This window comes from Cuculus canorus, chromosome 5, assembly GCF_017976375.1.
Source record: "Cuculus canorus isolate bCucCan1 chromosome 5, bCucCan1.pri, whole genome shotgun sequence".
Taxonomy (NCBI): domain Eukaryota; kingdom Metazoa; phylum Chordata; class Aves; order Cuculiformes; family Cuculidae; genus Cuculus; species Cuculus canorus.
The window spans coordinates 14,518,640-14,538,261 of NC_071405.1; the positions used below are offsets into that span (position 1 = coordinate 14,518,640).

At 43.7% G+C, this 19,622-nt stretch overlaps 1 protein-coding gene across 1 annotated transcript; it reads right to left on the reverse strand.

Moving 5' to 3' along the window:
* Nucleotides 1-1,598: 1,598 nt before the first annotated feature.
* On the reverse strand, nucleotides 1,599-18,783 carry FGF19 (fibroblast growth factor 19). The gene is made up of 5 exons (XM_009564562.2): nucleotides 18,731-18,783; nucleotides 10,337-10,577; nucleotides 8,610-8,790; nucleotides 6,528-6,631; nucleotides 1,599-3,266 (listed from the first exon to the last, which is right to left on the reverse strand). Exons 1-5 carry the CDS (start codon nucleotides 18,781-18,783, stop codon nucleotides 2,934-2,936), a joined length of 912 nt encoding a protein of 303 aa, XP_009562857.2. The 3' UTR covers nucleotides 1,599-2,933.
* Between the last annotated feature and the right edge of the window lie 839 nt (nucleotides 18,784-19,622).

Consider the following 19,622-nt stretch of genomic DNA (forward strand, 5'->3'; position numbering starts at 1 on the left):
CCACTTGAGCGAGAACCCTTCGGATGTGAGGCAGTGACTCAGCACAAAGGAGAATGGCAAACACCACAGGAGATATTTGCCAGCCAAGAAATCTGCAATTCCTGCGACTCAAATTTCATTTCCAAATTTCAGTCTCTTTTCCTGCCAGAAATCAACAACTTTTTCATGCAAAAAGAACCAGTTTTCTCCAGCTTCACTGTTGAGCATGGTTCCCCCTTTTAAAAGGGAGCAGTCTTTCACCCAGAGGGTTTTTTTTGCATTTTGCAGGTGGATTTTGCAAGGCCAGAGAAGAATCAGAGAAACCATACCTTACAGTGGACTCTTCCACCTCCCTGAGGAATTACCTCCTCCAAGCAGCTGGGGGCTGGCACTCCTCTCAGTGTCTAGCATATTGAAGGCGAACACCAGGTTTTAACAACATAAATAGAGCGTGAAAGGGAAGTTTTATAGAACAGATGCAAATCCACAACTACTTTATTGCAGGTGAAGTATAACTGATGAAGGCTATGGGCACCACTCACTGGTTTAGACCTACATGTACCTAAAAGGAAGTTGTAGCGAAGCAGGTGTTGGGGTCTTCTCCCAGGGAACAAGAAGCAGGACAAGAGGGAAAAGACTCAAGCTGTGGCAAGGGAATTTTAGATTGGATTCTAGGAAAAATTTCTTCTGAAACGGTGGTCAGACATTTGAACAGGCTGCCCAGGAAAGTGGTTGAGTTGCCATCCGTGGAGGTATTTAAAAGACATGTAAATGTGGTGCTTAGGGACGTGGTTTAGTGGTGAACTTGGCAGTCCTAGGTTTACTGTTGGATTCAGTGATCTTAGAGGTCTTTTCCAACCTAAATGATTCTGTGATTCTACAGTTCTATGACTGAATGATGAGGAATGGGAGCAAAACATCAGGACTCACTCAGACAGCTCTAAGTTGAGCTTCACTCATTTGTTGTATCAAGAGGATAATAACTTAGGACTAGGCAGAATGACCTTCATGTATCCCAAGGTTAAAATTTAATGAGCTGTTTCCAAAACCCTTCTATAACAGAGCTGCTGTTCTTAAACTTGTACTTTCAAGTGGAGCTCCTCTATAACTGCCAGCAGACAGAGTCGAATTCCAGCCTTGGCACTCACCGCATAGCTTTGGGGAAAATCCTTTGTCTCTCCGCGTCCTTGTCTGCTGCACCTCAACTACATCAGAATCATAGAATCGTAGAGTAGTTTGGGTTGGAAGGGACCTTAAAGATCATGCAGCTCCAACCCCCTGCCATGGGCAGGGACACCTCCCACTGGATCAGGCTGCCCAAGGCCCCATCCAGCCTGGCCTTGAACACCTCCAGGGGTGTACTATATTCACGAGAGAATTCATCTTCAGACAGCTGCTGCAGAGCCAGATGCCATGGTTTGCTAAAGCCCCTTGAAATCTCTAGACTAAAGGAGTGACAAAAGAGCAAGCCAAATTTCTGTGTTGAAGATGATTCTTTCTTTATTGCAAATGTACACATTACACTACTGATAATGCACAGAAATTTATAAAGCTATCGTTTGCTAAAATTTCATGATTACAAAACTTGACAAAATCTGTTACAACTAAAAAACCTTCAGGACTATATAAATAGAATTTTGAGCATAAATAACAGTAACAAAATAAACAGATGTATGTATTCAATAACTTAATTATAAATATTGCATTGGCAATGAAGTGCTAGGTCAGAAGAATACCAGTATTTCCAGTAGAGCTTTTTCTGTGTAGAAATCTCTATCATAAATGAACCTTCAAAAACAAATAGAATCCCTGAACCCTTTTCTCACATTGCTGGTGGCTTTTTTTTCTTTGGTTTAAGCTTGATTATTCCATTGTCAGATTGTTACAATAGGGGAACAGAACTGAAGACACGGAACATTCACATTTGGGCCACAAGGTACTCAGTCTGTTCATGCATGAATGGTGTGGCTGACCCAATTCTGCATTGAAGTCAATAACCTGTCTCTCCATTGATTCCCACAGATGCAGAATCAAGCCTGGAAGGCACTTGAAGGAGTGTCTGATGGTTAGAAGTTAAATACAAAATCCTGGTTTGCAACTGATTTGACCTATACATCATCCATTTTCAGTCTTTCTCTCTGTTTCCTAATAATATGCGTGCTTACACAAGAATCTTAATATAAACACCAATTCGAACTGCTCATTCCCCTACCTGATAAACGTAAATGTGCATTCTTCCAACCACACACAGAATTCTCACTAATGTTGACAAGAACTCTCTGCGGGATGATGTTGATGCCACAGTGAACATAAATTAGCCTATAAAAGAAATCAAAGATCCAGTTTTCCAAAGTACCCTTTAGTAATAAAGGAAGGAAGAAATTTTCCCTTTCTTCCCTTATTTCCTAAGGGAAGAAAAAGCACAATATACAAGCAGAATTGTTTTTTCAGTGGTATACTTTCAATAGAAAGTTTTCCCAGGGCATTGTCAGCAGCTTTTCAAGAAACAGTGTTAACTCTACTTCATGTAACCACATTTGCTAGGTTTTCCTTAATTGTGTTTTCTTCCAAATTTTTGTCCACTGGTCCTAATGAAGAGGAAAAAAAGTTTTCTACATTTGCTTCTACGAGCAGAAATAATAGGTGAACGTATGTGGCAATGAAGTTGATGTAGAAAAATGATAATTACTTTATCATCATCACAGTAATGGAGGAACTCTGACGGAGCTGTTAAGCTTTTCTTATTTAATCTTTCTTTTCCAAATAAAAGTAGAGATAGGCAATTCTTTACACTACAGAATAGACCCTAGGCACTCACTCATCTCTTACAGGTACAACACATTGCAAGGAAAAGCTGGCTCCATACAAAAAAGTTCAAAATATCACTACATAAAAAGCTAAAAAACCCTGCAGTAATCTGCAATATTTCTTTATGTGTGTGTGTGTGATTAGAGTCATTTCTGAAAGCTGGGGCTCTTCACCGGCGACAGTTTAGAGGTGATGCCAAAAGGATCCATGCTGTCTGTTTCAAGAGGTGAGGAGTACACCTCTGTTTCAAAGTCCTGGCTGTAATCACTGTATTCACCAAAGTCTGTTGACTCCACGGGCACAGTGTTGATCATAGGTAAGAAGTGAGATAGCGGGAGAAAATCTTTTCCTTTGAACTGTTGTCTTTGCTTGGCGCTACTCAAAGACACCGATATTCCATATTTTTTTGATTTATATACATTGTAGCCATCTGGACGAATCTCCTCTTCGAAGGAACAATCCTCAGTGGAATACCTGAGCTGAATAGCAAGGAGTAATGAGAATTACAAATACACCCATCAGATTCATTGTGTTCAAACACAACATAAACCTTTAATGCAACCATCCCTTTCTGCCTCTGCTGTCATGAGGATGTCCTACTGGCTTGACATGGGTGCCCCACTTTGGCCCACCTTGAGAACCCTGCTGCCAGATCCATGTTGGTGAGCTGCCTGCTGCCCTTCTGCTTGGCTGCTGCAGGGATGCAGGTGGAACTCATAGCTCTGGTGACTGCTCTTCCAATGATGGACTGCAGCCACTGAGACAAAGCGCCCTGAAGCCCCTTGAAGTGGTCAGGCAGTTGGACTAGATGACAGTTGGACGTCCCTCCCAACTGAAATACCCTATCCTATCCTATCCCATCCTATCCCATCCCACCAGAGCTCCTCATATTGCACACGGCAAGCATTTTTGTTTATGAGGCCATTAAAAGACCTAATCCATAACTCCTGAAGTTAATACATGTCCACCACATTAAATGAGCTTTGAATCCTGAATGTGGGCTTCTCCAAAGCTATCACGCTTGTCCTGTCCTGAGCACAGTAAAAAAGAATCTCAGATGACAGTGCTCGTTTAGATAAACTGTCCTTAATAGTTGATAGTACCTAACTGCAATCATGAGCCCTGACCAAACAATACTCAGGTATAAAACTCTGTCTTTAGTACTAGAGATTTGCCTGTGCAAGGGCTCAGGATCGGGTCTGCTGAAAGGCAGTGCAGTCAAAGATAGCACTTCCACAAACGTGTCCAAAGAGTAAAATGATACTAAAAAGGTAACTGCTGGGCTTTCTATTCAGCATTTACTGAAATTACAAAAGATTGGTTAACGCATTGTTATTTTCTCATTACACATTAGTTAGAACTGTCAAATTAATAACAGTGCAAGTTAAAATTTTGTATAGTGTGTTTTCTTAGGCGTGAATCTGTAGAATTACAGATATTGTGACATGCTGTACAGGTAGTATATTAGGATTTTTTATCACCCGTTCAGATCTTCCAGATCCTTACACAAGCCCTGTATTTCTTACAACTCCAGTGCTATTTCAGGTTCTGCCACTACAGGTGACTGAACTCACGGTCAATAGAAGACAATTGCTGATTGTGTCTCAGCCTGCATTGATAAAAGTCTCCTTACATGAATGTTCTGCCTGTCTGAGTAGAGAACATATTTGATACTCTTCAGCCTTTTCTCAAACACCCTCAATAATATGGAGCGCAATTAGATGTATCCATTTTGTTGCCTTTTAAAAGCACTTTTAAAAGGAATCAAGTAATTTAAAAACATGCATTTTCTCCAAATAAAATTACCCAATATTTATCCTTCTACAAACATTATATCTCAGGACAATTCATGTCTATCATACAAATTTATGACTGAATTGTTAGCCGTCCTTATTTCTATGAGTGCTCAGCCTCACTAACAAGGATGATGAAATAAAAGAGCTTCCTGAGAAGTGTGTATTGCAAGTAACAGCTATTGATTGTGCCCTACATCTCAACTATAATTGTTCCTTCTTAATTTCATTTGGATTGTCTCTACTGTATTTTTTTAAACAAGTATCAGATGCACTTTAAGTATTTACAGATTGTTTTTTTTTTTCACAAGAGGCATTTATAGTACGTCAGTATATTCTGCAGTTAGATTCCCCCCTAAACTACAGACTATGGCACACTGCATCTTCAAAAATCAAGCCTAGCCACCAGTTTTCCAGTGTTAAAAGAGGGCATGTTTAAGGAGTGCAGTTGGTTGCTGAGTTTAGTCCCCAGGCACTGTATTTGCCCTTTCATTCTTCCACTTCCCAGCGTAGCACTGATAAGGCAAAGAATTGCCTGCAGAGCTGCCTGCCAGGACTGTTAGCAGAGAGGTGACAGCAGGTATGCACAACATATAGACGTGACAGCCTGGCTACATGTCATTGTATTCTCAGAAAAAAACACCCTGCAATTCATACTATCACCAACAAAGCCAGTGTCAGTCAAGGGATATGCATTTGCCTTCAAAATGCTGCTATACAAAAGCTCTTTTAAAATTCTATGACAGCTAAAGTCCAGCCAGCAGCTCCGCTGGGAGCAGGATCCGGGCTCCTCTTTGTTTTCATTGATCATTTTGCTTTGGATATACATTAAAACACCAGGCTAATAATTGACCTACCATATCGTCTGAATCTATGCACCTTATCACAGCATCGATTGATTCTAGCCCAGAAAAGCAGGGAAATCCAGAAAGACTGACTTAATCCTATGTTATGTACGCATTCAAAAACATCACAGCAACAGTATTGCTCTTATTAAAGATACTGGGAGCCTTGAGAATGGGCCAAGTCCTCAACTGATTGAAATCAGCAGAAATTTTGCTGGAGTAATCAAAGCAGACTCAAGCTGTATCTTTACTACAGCACAATAAAAAGCTGTCGCTCTGTGAAACTCAGGCTCCTGTAAAGCAGTTCCACACAGATCGAATCTGAATCTGACCCTTCCTATCCTAGAGTTGGCAACTTATTGATGTGGCTTAAAAAAAACAAGCTCACACTGCTGATAATGACTAGCTGATACGCTGGCATACCTAAGGAAAAAACATGACCTAACAAAGTAGTGTCAGGGGGTCACTCAACTCCTCAGCCTCCTGGAGTGCCACAGGTGGGCTGTTATTGTGGCACTGAAGGGAGGCAGTGGAGAAGAGTCCTTTCTCCCCTGGAAATCCTGTTTCTGTCTAGTACTGCCTTTGAGATGTCAACCCTGTGTTTCTGGAACTTGTTTGCATGGCAATCATCTGCCTGCCACCCTCTTTCCAAAGCAATAATCTTGATGTTTGGTTGGGATTTTTTTCAGAATACTTGACCTGAATTGTGAGAAATTATACTGATTCTATAGCCCGATTTAATCTATTTCTGCCCTAATTAGGCTTTTCAAACATAATATCAATTTTGCTCTGGACTGCGTTTTCAGTATATCCTGGCAGGTAACATGCACTTTGTATTCTAAATGACATTTGTTGCTCAATTCTACTAATCCTGATGCCTTTCAGGGAAGAATCAGCAGTCCTATAGAGACGGGAGTGGTGGGGGGTGAATGGGGTGGTGGTGGGACACAGACATGAAAGCTTTGTTAACCCATCACCAACCGCAGCAATAAAGAAAACTATGCCAAGCCCTTTGGTCTCGCCTGCACAGAAAGCTTTCCGGGAAAAGGCAAGCCCGGAGCACAGATTTTGGGAATTGGGGTCCAGGACCATGACATCTCACCTGCCCATGCAGCCGCCCTGCTTCGTCCATGCAGAGGTACCGGGAGCTCCGCACGCCTTTGATGGCCACGGTGCGCACCGCTACAGCACGGATCTCCAGCAGACCTGTGGGGCAAGAGCGGTGTTATGTCCATGTCTCCATCCCATCCAGCTCCAGTACCATCATCCTGATGATACCAAAAATGCCAGCAAGTAAACTCTCTAAGACTCATTTTGGAGCTTTAGAAAGCAAGCACACTTTATCAGAGCTGGGAAACAGGGGAGGAGGGTGATTTCCATCAGTTGTGTGCAGCAAGACAAGAGCTGGGGACAGAATGTATTCCTCACTTCATAGAATCATAGAATCATTAAGGTTGGAAGGGACCTTAAAGATCATCCAGTTCCAACCCCCCTGCCATGGGCAGGAACACCTCCCACTGGATCAGGCTGCCCAAGGGAATCTGGCCTTGAACACTTCCAGGGATGGGGCAGCCACAACCTCCCTGGGCAACCTGTGCCAGTGTCTCACCAGTCTCATAGTGAAGAAATTCTTCCTAATGTCCAGTCTAAATCTGCCCCTTCCCAGTTTATACCCATTCTCCCTGGTCCTATCCCCATAAGCCTTTATGAACAGCCCCTCTCCAGCTTTCTTGTAGGCCCCCTTCAGATACTGAAAGGTTGCTATAAGATCTCCTCTGAGTCTTCTCTTCTCCAGGCTGAACAACCCCAACTTTTTCAACCTGTCCTTGTAGGAAAGGTGCTCCAGCCCTCCAGCCATCTTTGTAGCCCTCCTCTGGATCCGTTCCAACAGCTCCTTCTTATGTTGAGAATTCCAGAACTGGACACATACTCCAGATGAGGTCTCACAAGAGAGGAATAGAGGGGCAGAATCACTTCCCTCGCCCTGCTGGCCACGCTTCTTTTGAAGCAGCCCAGGATATGGTTGGCCTTCTGGGCTACAAGCACACACTGACGGCTCATGTTGAGCTTCTCATCAACCAGCACCCCTAAGACCTCCTCTGCAGGGCTGCTCTCAATCACATCATTCCCCATCGTGTACTGAAAACAGGGATTGCCCCGACCCAGGTGCAGGACCTTACGCATGGCCTTGTTGAACCTCATGAGGTTCTCAGAGGCCCACTTCTCCGGTCAGTCCAGGTCCCTCTGGATGACTTCCCTGCATACACATAAATCTTATGCATATTCTCTTTCCAAGGTCTAATTTGAATGTTATTATGAACTTCACAACACTCAAATCTCTTGCTGGTTTAGAGCTGGCTCCAGCTCTCTGCTTGACCTTGCCTTTGGGTTAGAGAAGACTGAAAACAGAGATGATTAATCTCATAAGTCATATATATATGGAGAAGAACCAGGCATATCTGGTCTAAACGAATTGCAATCCATGTCAATATAACTGAAATATCTAATCTAAGGACTAGTCCTTATTCATTGATTTGGTGGGTAGGATAATCTGTTACCCTCCTTTTTTAAGTATTGCAGAGCTTGTTTACCTAGAGAATATGCTTCAAACCTTCATATTACGTGTGCCTGCAGGGGCGTTGGAACTGCATGATCTTTAAGGTCCCTTCCAACCCAAACTATTCTATGATTCTATGATTCTATGATTCTATGATTCTGTGATTACAGAAGAAGACACCTGTGTGAAGTATGATCTGTGCTGAACAAAAGATGTTATAATCGTTATAAGATTACAGAAGAAGACGTTAAGTGCGAAGTATGATCTGTGCTGGACATAAGACATTAGAATTATTATAAGATCACAGAAAAAGACGAGTGTGTGAAGTACGATCTGTGCTGAACCGAAGACATTAGAATTGTTATAAGATTACAGAAGAGAACGTATGCGTGAAGGATGATCTGTGCTGAACAGAAGACATTAGAATTGTCATAAGAACAAACAGTATGTGGAAATACTGGAAATACACTGCTTGAAATACAGGAAAAATACTGCTTGAAAGAAAACTTGTTATCAGGGCGATAACTAGCTTTCAGAAAACACAATTACTTTGATGAAACTTCGCTCTGCTTTAGGTGAAACCAGAAATACCCCTCTAGCTGCAGCAGCAGCACCCCCGGTACTCACTCTGCGGGCTCTGGCTCCCGGCAGCATCCACCCTGCCGTCCCCGCCGATGCGCAGGAAGCAGCTGAAGAGCCCGTGCTTGCTGGCGGTGTAGAGGTGCCGCAGCCGGATGGGTTCCCCCCAGCCGTAGTTAACGTGAGGGCCGGCATCGGGCAGCGACACGGCGGCGGCGGCGGCGGCGGCGGCGGCGGCGGCGGCGGCGGCGGCGGCCAGCAGGAGCGGCAGGGCGGCGGGCGGCGGCCCCATGGCTGCGCTCCGGGCTCCGCGGGGATGGAGCGCGGGGAAGCCCAACGCCCCTGCCTTTTATGGCCTGTCCTTATCAGCCCGATCGATTCGGCGGCATCCGAGATAGAACCTGTTTCATAGAGGGAATGGGGCGGAATCGGTCACTCCCCTCTCTCTCTTCCCCCCCCCCCCGCCTTCCCCCGGCAATATTGATCGGGTGACATCATTTCGCAGGGGACGTCCTCGAGTCGCTCCCTCCCCACCCGCACCTGCGGGGTTTTGCCCGAGGCGACGGCTGCGCTTCTGCCGCGATCCCCGAGGGGATGCCGTGGGGTGGGAGGCACTGCCGGTCCTGGCCCTCCTGCCCCGATGGGATGAGATGCAATGGGAAGCGATAGGAAGCAATGGGATGCGATGGGAAGCACTGCCAGTCCTGCCTCGAGGGGATGCGATGGGATGGAATGAGATGCGATGTACGATAGGAGGCACTGCCAGTCCTGCCCAAGGGGATGGGATGGGATGGGATGGATTGGGATAGGATGGGATGGGAGGCACTGCCGGTCCTGGCACTCCTGCCCCGATGGGATGCGATGAGAGGCACTGCCAGTCCTGCCCAAGGGGATGGGATGGGAGGCACCGCCTGTCCTGGCGCTCCTGCCCCGAGGGGAGGGGATGGGGTGGGATGGGAGGCACTGCCGGTCCTGGCATTCCTGCCCTGATGGGATGCAATGGGAAGCAATGGGATGCAACAGGAAGCGATGGGATGGGAGGGGAGGCACTGCCTGTCCTGGCATTCCTGCCCTGATGGGATGCGATGGGATGCAATGGGAAGCAGTGGGATGCGATGGGATGGGAGGCACTGCCGGTCCTGGCATTCCTGCCCCGATGGGATGCGATGGGATGCAATGGGATGCGATAGGAAGCGATGGGATGCGATGGGAGGCACTGCCAGTCCTACCTCGAGGGGATGTGATGAGATGGAATGAGATGCAATGGGATGGAATACAATGGGAGGCACTGCCAGTCCTGCTCAAGGGGATGGGATGGGAGGCACTGCCTGTCCTGGCGCTCGTGCCCCGAGGGGGTGCGATGGGATGCAATGGGAAGCAATGGGATGCGATGGGAGACACTGCCTGTCCTGCCTCGAGGGGATGTGATGAGATGGAATGAGATGCGATGGGATGGAATGGGATGGGAGGCACTGCCAGTCCTGCCCAAGGGGATGGGATGGGGGGCACTGCGGGTCCTGCTGCTCCTGCGCCGAGGTGAGAGGACCGGGAGTGTGCAGGTGTAAACCAGCCCCTATCCAGGGGCTGTGAGGTGGTGAGGAAGCCAACCCGGGGGTGCTGCTGCTCACAGCTCAGCTCCTGCCTCAACCCTTACCCATTCTTCATTTCCCTTTTCAGAAAGAAAGAGCTGTGCCTCCGGGGAAGGCTTGGATAACCTGGAAAATGGGAATTGGCTTCGGGAAGAGCAGAACCCAGGCTCGCAAAGCTCCGGTCACCTCGCAGGGCAGGGGCTGCCGCGGGGGGAGCGCTTGGTGAACGGGACCCCGCAACGGGGCGGTCCTATACGGCCCGCTCTGGCCCGGTATGGCACGGTACGGCACGATACAGCGCCTCTGAATCTTTATTGCCACCCAGCCATCCCGGGCTCTTTCACTAGATGGAGCCTGGGACCTGGGATGCGGGCTGGCTGCGGGGAGATGCTGCTTGGAGGGCTGCCCGGCTCTTTTTCGACCCCATCTGTACAAAGACATTGGGGAAAAAACGAAGAGTGAGTGGTAAAACTGTATTGTTGGGCACTGGCCCAATCTGAGCATCAAACAGATCTATTTTCTATCCTATGCGATGTCCCTACCCATGGCAGGGGGATTGGAACTAGATGATCTTTAAGGTCCCTTCCAACCCTAACGATTCTATGATTCTATGACTTTTTCCATGCAGGCTCCTCCCCGGGACCTTGCTTAGAGGTGGAAAGAAGCAGTCACACACATTTTGGTTTGTTCCATCCTTTTTGCATCTCAGATGCATTTTAAGGGATTGCTGCTAACTTTTCTGCTGCCCGTTCAAACTGAGCATTAAAGGAATTTTCTCAGCTCTCAAGAGGGAAAATGGGTACTGATGGGATTTGATAAAGAAAAAAATCCTTCCCTCACAGGACACCTTAAATAATGATGGGGTAAAACATAACCCCATGCCCCCAGCAACTTCTCAGGACAACCAACTTCCTATCAGCTTCAAATGCTGGTTTGGTGTTTTGCTACCCTTTTACTTTCATCCTGTTTGCTTTCATCCTTTTGTCTGTACTCTTGCACATCCCTCCTGTAAACCCTCAGACAAATAACTTTACAAGCAATTTTAACTGAGTGAGGTTGTGCACACAGACGAGGTCATGCAAAAATACAGAGTCTTGCAGGGTGGTGGCCTTGAACCATGCTTACCCTTTTTATCGTCTGCACTGAATTATACTGCGATTAATCACATCTATCAATCAGTGTTTGAATGATCAGGGTCATGCAGCCCAAGCTCCCTGAAGCAAGTGATTCTATGTCACCAACTATTTCACAAGTAACTACTAATTTTGACTGCCTTGAGCTGTTGTTTTTTATTCATAGTCAGCTTGAGGTACCCAAAAAGGCTCCCAGTTTTCTCTGCGTGGTTGATGAATAATTAATAAAAATCAGGACTGCTTCACTTTCAGGTGTCTCCTGCTGCATCCTCCAAACCATGGGCCGATTTGAGAAATGCTGGCCTTTCAAACATCACACAAGTTCACAATGTTATAAATCCAGTAAATAGCACTAAGGCATCCGAGACCTTCATTTTTTTTTTTCACTCCTCTACAGAATTCTGTAATGTTATTACATGACTTCTACAAAGGCAGTTCACTGCCCTGCAACCCTGGGCCCCACAGCAGTTGTGCATGTAACTCATCCTGGCTGCATGTGCATTCTTCAAGGTATCGAGCACCCACCACACACAGAGGTTATGGTCTGGAATGAATCTGAAAGGCTTTTTCAGTTCATTTTGTTATGCATCTCAGGAAATAGGTGCTATTTTATGATTGCCATCACTGCTATTCTGTAATGTTAATAATATTCACGGTCATAAGTATTTGTTTTGTTCATCAAGAAGTCAAACTTGTTTGAAGTGGCCAAGAATTTATGCTTGGAACTTATTAATCCATTTTGACAGTATTATTATTCTCTTGTGAAAATCAAAAATTGAGGTGGGAAGAGCAAACAATTTGTGCTTAAGTGATATTTCAAATCAGTGAAAAAGCTGGCTATATGTGAGAATTTCCTAACAATGATGGAGAGTTTTTAAAAATTATTTTCATTGTTATGGTTGCTGATGTTATATGGACTATGTTTAAAGGTTCATTCCTCTGTAGTCAGCGACAGTGGTGAGTGCCTCCAAGTACTTCTCTAGACTGGGTAGTACCAATCCTATCTCAAACCAGCTGTTTGAGAGATATGGGTTAAATCATAGAATCATAGAATAGTTTGGGTTAGAAGGGATCTTAGAGATCATCCAGTCCCAACTCCCCTGCCATGGGCAGGGACACCTCTCACTGGATCAGGCTGCCCAAGGCCCCATCCAGCCTGGCCTTGAACACCTCCAGGGATGGGGCAGCTACAGCTTCCCTGGGCAACCTGTGCCAGTGCCTCACCACCCTCATAGTGAAGAAATTCCTCCTTATGTCCAGTCTAAGTCTGCCCCTCTCCAGTTCATACCCATTGCCCCTTGTCCTAGCACTACAAACCTTTGTGAACAGTCCCTCCCCAGCTTTCTTGTAGGCCTCTGAAAGTGCCTATTTCTTTAATGTCTCTGTGAAATAAAGCCTAGATGATTAACTATCCTATCCGTGTCACTGAACTTTATCATTTATTTGGATCTTTTTACCAAAGTTCAATAGAAAGACATGTCTTTACCTGTTTCTACAAATGTATTGCACAAAAAAAATTGTTTGCAGAACAAATGTGTTATGGGATGAAACACACCATCACTTCCTGTCCTGGATCTGCTGCCTGTGTAAATAGAGCTTTCAATGGGGAAACCTGCTAGTATATGACTTTCTGCTTTTATAGAGACAGGAAAAAACCCAACAACCCAGGAGGAAATTCTTGTAGAATAAAAATACCCCCTGACCAAATAAATACACAACTGCATAAGCATTTTCACCTGTTGTAATGAATCATTTATTTCCACTGCACTTTGCAATGTCCCAATGTAATTTCTACAGAACAAGAATTTCAGCTTTCTGTAACACTAAAAATGAACTGAATGGGTTTATGGAAGAACATAACTACCTATATTTAAAAGTCAAATATCCAGTGATCCTGGAGCATGCCAAAAAGATAACAGAAGGCTTGTGCCTTACTAGGCAGTAACATCATTGGAAGAAACTGAAATGAAACCAAGGAAGGTTGCTACAAGCAATGATCAGAAATAGAGCATGATGCCACCCATAAGTAGAAGGTGGTCATAGCAAGCTACCTTGTGGTGGACATCAAAGGAAAAATTACAAAGGTGACTCACCCAAGGCCACATGGGGGTCAAAATGTGAGGAACTTTATGTGTTTAGGATGAAGAGACGTCTGCTCAATAGTAGAATAAATTCAGAATACTGCAGTGAAAGCTTTGACTACGGAAATTGATGCAGAAAGAGTGAAATTATAGAGAAACTTCGAAGAATTTCTGCTTTCTTTGGGGTATCTCTGGGATCTCCCACAGATTTGGGTGTAGGCATCACATGAATGTGATTTGATGCTACTTTTGAGAAATGCTTTGTAAGTCTTTTTCCCTTATCTCTGAAGTCGGAAGTGGGAGAATTACAGAGGCTGAAAATACTCTGAGGGAAGTAAGGTCCCAGGCAGAGCTGGAGTTGTTAGTGCTAATGCCTTTGGTTTCTGATTTCTGCTGTAGTCCTGCATGTCATCCCAGAAGTGACAGCAAAAAGAAAGCCTTGATTTCCCCTCTGGCAGAGAGCCAGCGGAACAGTCTAGTCCTTTCTTTTGCTTCTGGTGGAGATGAGTATGTCAGGCAAATAAGGGAAGGCAGAGGTGAAGATACAGTACACTGTGATATGCAGTTATTCGAGCACGGGGTTGTTCTATAAAGAGCCTTATCAGCACAGCGCAAGTTAAAAAACCTACCTAAGAAGGAGAGGTTACTCCACCATATGTCAAGGACTGGTCTGCTTCCCAGCTGCTTCTGCAATCCAAGAGGCATAAAGGTGACAATATTTCTCCCTGGGCTGTGAATGAGTGCAGAATTGAGATTCCACAGCTCCCGCTGTGTGCGCCCACTGACAGGATGTCATACGATGGAATAAACATTCACAGAGGCTCTCCCCAGATAATAATACAATATAACAGTCCCCAGTGAATTAATAGGATCCAAAGGCATGAGATACTTAAAAGGTTCTACAAATGATCAGCTTCTGCGGGGGTTCCTCTTCTAAAACTGCTCTGCTAAAGAAGGCCAACACGCTAGACAGATCGCTGCTACTGTAATTTGTAGTCGCCAGTTCTTTCCAATGAACAGCCAGACAACTAATTTCAAGTATCTCTCACCATTCTCTCATCTAGTTCTTTCTCAACTATTGCTATCAATCAATGCATTCCTGAGAGCAATACTTTGGCTGGAATTGACTTGAAGCTTTCATGGTCTGCTGATACCTTCTGATTAGGTCTTACTCTGAAGCTCACAAAACTCTCCTCAGTTTCAAATAGCCTAAATGAAAGAACCTATGGGAGAATTGTTACAGCTTGAGTTATGTTGAGGATCAGGCTACCCTACAGCTGTCTCTGATAGCCTGTAAACGAGAGTGGTGAGGCACTGGCACAGGTTGCCCAAGGAAGTTGTGTCTGCCCAGTGGGACGTGTTCCCAGTGTGCCTAATCCAGTGGGACGTGTTCCTGCCCATGACAGGGGGGTTGGAACTGGATGATCTTTAAGGTCCCTTCCAACCCGAACTATTCTATGACTCTGTGATAAAGGTAAGGTATGAGATGTTAATCTGAAGCTTTAAAGCATACAAAAGTCACATACTGCAGCTGTCTCAGGAGGATCCCATATAATTGAGTCATAGAGTCAGTGGAACCAACATCTATTTAAGCCGTTGTGCTAAGAGCTAGATTTCCTCACAGCTTCTGTCACCTCAAACTACTTGTGCTCTCTTGAGGAAGGTGTGAGGGCTCTAAGCTGCTTCAGGGCAAGAGACCTCCATTCTTTATTTGCTAGAAGGTTGTTAAGTCACTGCTGTGCTTTTCTAAAAGTTGTGGAAGGTTTCTAGTCAAGCCACGGTTGATGAAGCTGTCACTCCTTTTTTTTTTTCTATGAGAATCCTATACTTGCCGATATATACATGAGGCTTGAAGATACTTGGCACAGTGAGTCTCTTGTAAGACAGAGGTGGAGAAGCGTCTGGCTTATGATTCTCCCTGCACAGGTTAGTTCCATGTTGCTCAGTTCTGTTAAGACTAAAGGATGTGAAAAATAGGAATTATATATGTCTGGGGAAACTTCTTTTTATATTCCAGCATGGATAGCTGTGGAGGTTTCGGATTTAGGCTTTGAACACTTTACCAGTATCAGATAAAAAGGAGTCTGAGGTCTGTGCTGAACACATCACAACAATTTACCATGTTGTAGAGTGAAATATGTAGAAAAGGAGTTAAGAAAGCCAGCTAAGGCTTACAGTTTTCTTGCTGCCTATTATTTCATGCTGCGCTCTCTGCTTATCATTACTTGGAATTGCAATTCACCAATAGAACTGCATAAACTATTATAGAGGTGTAAATGATTACTGAATGTGGGTGAATGTGTCATTTCAGTTCAAAAGTGCTTATTCACCTACTCTCACCACTTTTTTGATTATTATATTGCAGGAAGGACTCGTACTGAAACAATGAAGCCCTTTACAAAACACGTGTGAACAAATGTAAATTTTAAAAACTCCAAAGTTTCCTAATGGCATCATTTAAGGCTGTTTAGAATATTTCATTCTAAACAGGCACATCCTCAGCTTCTGGAAAGCAAAGTCATTCAGCTGAATCAATAGAAGTCTGCCTTTCACCCCAGCCCATAGCCTGGACCTAAAACCCAGGAGAAATATCTTAAAAGAGATACAATTCTTACACAGCTCCTCCAAAATGGAGTTACTTCACTTGGATTTTAAAAAGTGTGATGACAACTTGCCTTTCGCTTCATAAGACCCCCAGACTCAACCGCTAACATAAGAGACGGTCATGCTGAAAGTTTTGGCAGTGGCTTGGCTTGAGAGGCAAGAGATTAAGTTTATCAATGGCTATTCTTCCACTCGGAGGTCATAGGAAAACATTTTCTGCTGGGAGGAAGCCTATATCACAGCCATGGAGTAGCTCCACAACTTGCCATGAATCAGGAAACCAAGTCACTTCTTAACTAGTCGTGTTTGCTACCATGAAACATTGCTATGGGATATTTGGGGTCAAGAATTGAAGGGCAAAGGTTACTTAAGCACCCTGCCAATGCGGCTAAAAGTGACCTTTACTTGACAAAGCAGAAATAACATGGGATCTAAAAGAATGGTACTCAAATAGCTTGTCCATCCAAAACATTGCATTTGGATTGATCCTAATCAGCCATAATTTCCCACTTTAATGGCCAATTAAAAGGCCATTTGAAAGTAAGAGAAGCAGAACAAATCAGCATGGAAAAAAACCCTGATGGGCTTTCAAAAGTTTACTTAGGTTTTACACATCTGACTAGTGACAAAAGGAGTAGGTAATGGATGTCTTATTCCAAAGTAATTCAGATTAATTAAATAACTTCTTTCAATATGAGACCTGAAACACCACTGAAAAGTGAAATATCTGCATTAAAACAAAGGGTTTATTTATCTAAACATCACAGAAAATATTAAATGGAATCTAAAATCCTTCACCATCTGGCTATGGCATTATGTTGTGTACCTTGACATGATGTAAGAAGCAGAATTAAACTCAGTGTTCCATTTATGTATATTTACAACTGTGCTCAGACCTATAACGGTCAGGAGGATTCTAGTTTACCATCTCTAACCCCCAAATGTTTTTATTTTACATGTGCCTTCAATTATTTTAAAGTTTCCTGGTTTTCCAGGAAGGTTCCTTAAATATTACAGACCAAAAGTGAAAGCCGTATTGCCTCTACTGCTTTCATGGCTGGAGGTACAAGGAAGATCCTTGCATGGCAAGAGGCTGGGATACCTCAGTTCTTGAAGTGAACAAGTAGACAAAAGTGCTAATGCTGAAAAAGTGGAGTCATGGTGCCTCTTTCATATGGATTGGTCTCCAGTTCATATAATTTTGAATATGGACCTATTGATCTAGGCACTCATTTTGCAAAGGGAATTGTAAAGATAATTAATTCTGAATTTAACTTGTTTCAGAAGATTTCCAGAGTGAGGCAGGATTCCCTCTCGTAGCTCTGTGTGGGCCACCAAGGTTTCATTTGATAGTGAAGGCTCATCGAGATCTGTATATTACTCTTTATCAGAGGTCCCTAGCAGATAAAGCCTGCAACAAAACAGCTACTGATCCCTGTTACTGTAGCCTTCTTCCGCAGAAGAGCTCCTATTGCCAGGCAATAGATGACCCTTTGGCCATTCTCTTAACTAATAGGTTGCATGTTGCCGCCAGCACGATTTGGATTGGTTAGGCAGATATGCCATTGATTGTATACTATTGTAGAAGGAACTAACCAATACTAGCAAAATAAAAAGCAACAGAACTATAAAAGGGCCCTACACAAAACCTTCCTACTCATCTCGCAAGTGGCAATGCCATTATCCCATTTCCAAAACACACTTTTTCCTCCAGCACACTCACAAACAACAATGACAACCCTTCACACCATAGTAGCTAATAGCAGTGACAGAAAAAAATCATTAATTAATCATTTACCCCTCACCTAACTGCCTGACTTATGTTTCTTTAGAGCTGCATTTTAACTCTTAATCTCCTTAGAAAGGTAGTGACAGACATATCACTATGGCTTTTCCTGGTAATTTATAACCCTTGCTACCTCTGTTCCTTCTTCACTGTCATTAAGTAAGACTTTCAGTTATGATTTCTAGTCACCACTTTGCACTGAAACAGATCTTACTATTCGATTAATGCAGTGGTTTGTCATGGGTAGTTTGTATTTCAGTCTGACTTCATCATAAAATACTGATTATTATTAAAAATAATTTAATGTTCAGAACAATATTGTTACTACTTTGTTAAGAAAAGGAGCCAAGGTCCAATTCTGCCTTCCAAGGAAAAAAATCATTTACTTCGGTGGGAGCAGTCAGATATTTGGCAACAATCCTTGGTAGTGAATTATTAGAGCACCAACCAACATTTATGGTTTAGCGCTGTTAAGGCCTCATAAGAACGAAGGCTTCATTTTCTCTCACGTTTTATGCACAAATAAATAATAATGTCACGTTTACCCTCCTGCTTCCCAGCATAATGGTGCACAATGAGTGGATTTTAGAGTCTCCCAGCCTGCATGTTGTTCCTAGAGAGTTTTCCTTCCGTTACAGATGTGAACACGCATGGTTATGGCTTTTCCAATTTCAGATCAATGAGCCACACAGCAAATAGCATCAAGTTGGCAGGTCCTCTGCATTCAACTGAATGAAATGAAAGGCAGCTCAGTTCTTGGCTCCAGTTTTCTGTCACTCCATTGTCATTCAACAAAACGGACCAAAGAGAAAAGCGATCAATCCATAAACTCGTGAAGCCTTGGTCTCCAGCTGTCATCAGCTTTGAGCTCCCTCCACTGATCTTATCTGTTGCAGAGTGATTGAAAGTAATTTGTTTTGGTTGAAAGTAATTTGTTTTGGAGAGTAATTAGATTATCTCTTGGGGGGCTTCCTACCTGGTGACCCAGTGTTTCTCCTTGGCTTGCTGCTCATTAACATCAATTACCATAGCGACACTCATCAAAGGAAGGCTTGCACTGCCCAGGGTGGGGAACCTATTAAAAAATATGCTTCTCATTCCTGCTAGGAGATAATAAACCTTCTGATGTCAAACAATTATTTGTGGGTCAGACACATACGATCCCACTGGGGCTTGAGACTTTCATTTGCCATCCAAGTGTGAAATGCTTAGTAATTAGGAAATGAGCTAGATCTTTCTGAAATGATGAGTATTAACGCAAATATAACAGGCTCAAGGAAAATGCTATGTAATATTTGCGAACATTTACTAACACTGCCAAAGCGGTCAGGTGGACTGGTAGGCAAGCTACTCTGGAAAAATACGAGGACAGGTATTCCACACTTGCCGAGGTGCTGGGACAGCAAATAAAATACATCTCTGTAGCGGAAAGAGTGGAGAGGCTCAAAAGTTCATGCTTTGTATATTGCCCCCAGAGTCAACTCTTTTTAATTGAGACAATCAATATAATTCCGTGCATGACACAGCACTGATAAGCATCATAATAAAACCAGCATCTACTTTTTTCTGGAATCATGTGAGCTCTAAATGAGTCATTGCCTATGACTTTTACTTACTGCAATTACATCATTACTACTATACCATCTTATGGGACATCACGAAATAAACAAGAACTCATAATATTCCATCTTTTGAACCATCTCTTTTTTTTTTTTAGGCATAGCAAATCTGAACATAAATCATCCTGCTCCTACATTAATTTAAAAATGTTCAGTCTGGATTTTTCCCTTGTTCCATCTGCTCTTTGTGCTGCTTGGGCAGGAGAATAAGGTTTTAGAAGGAGCGGAAATATCTTTTAAAGGTGAAGT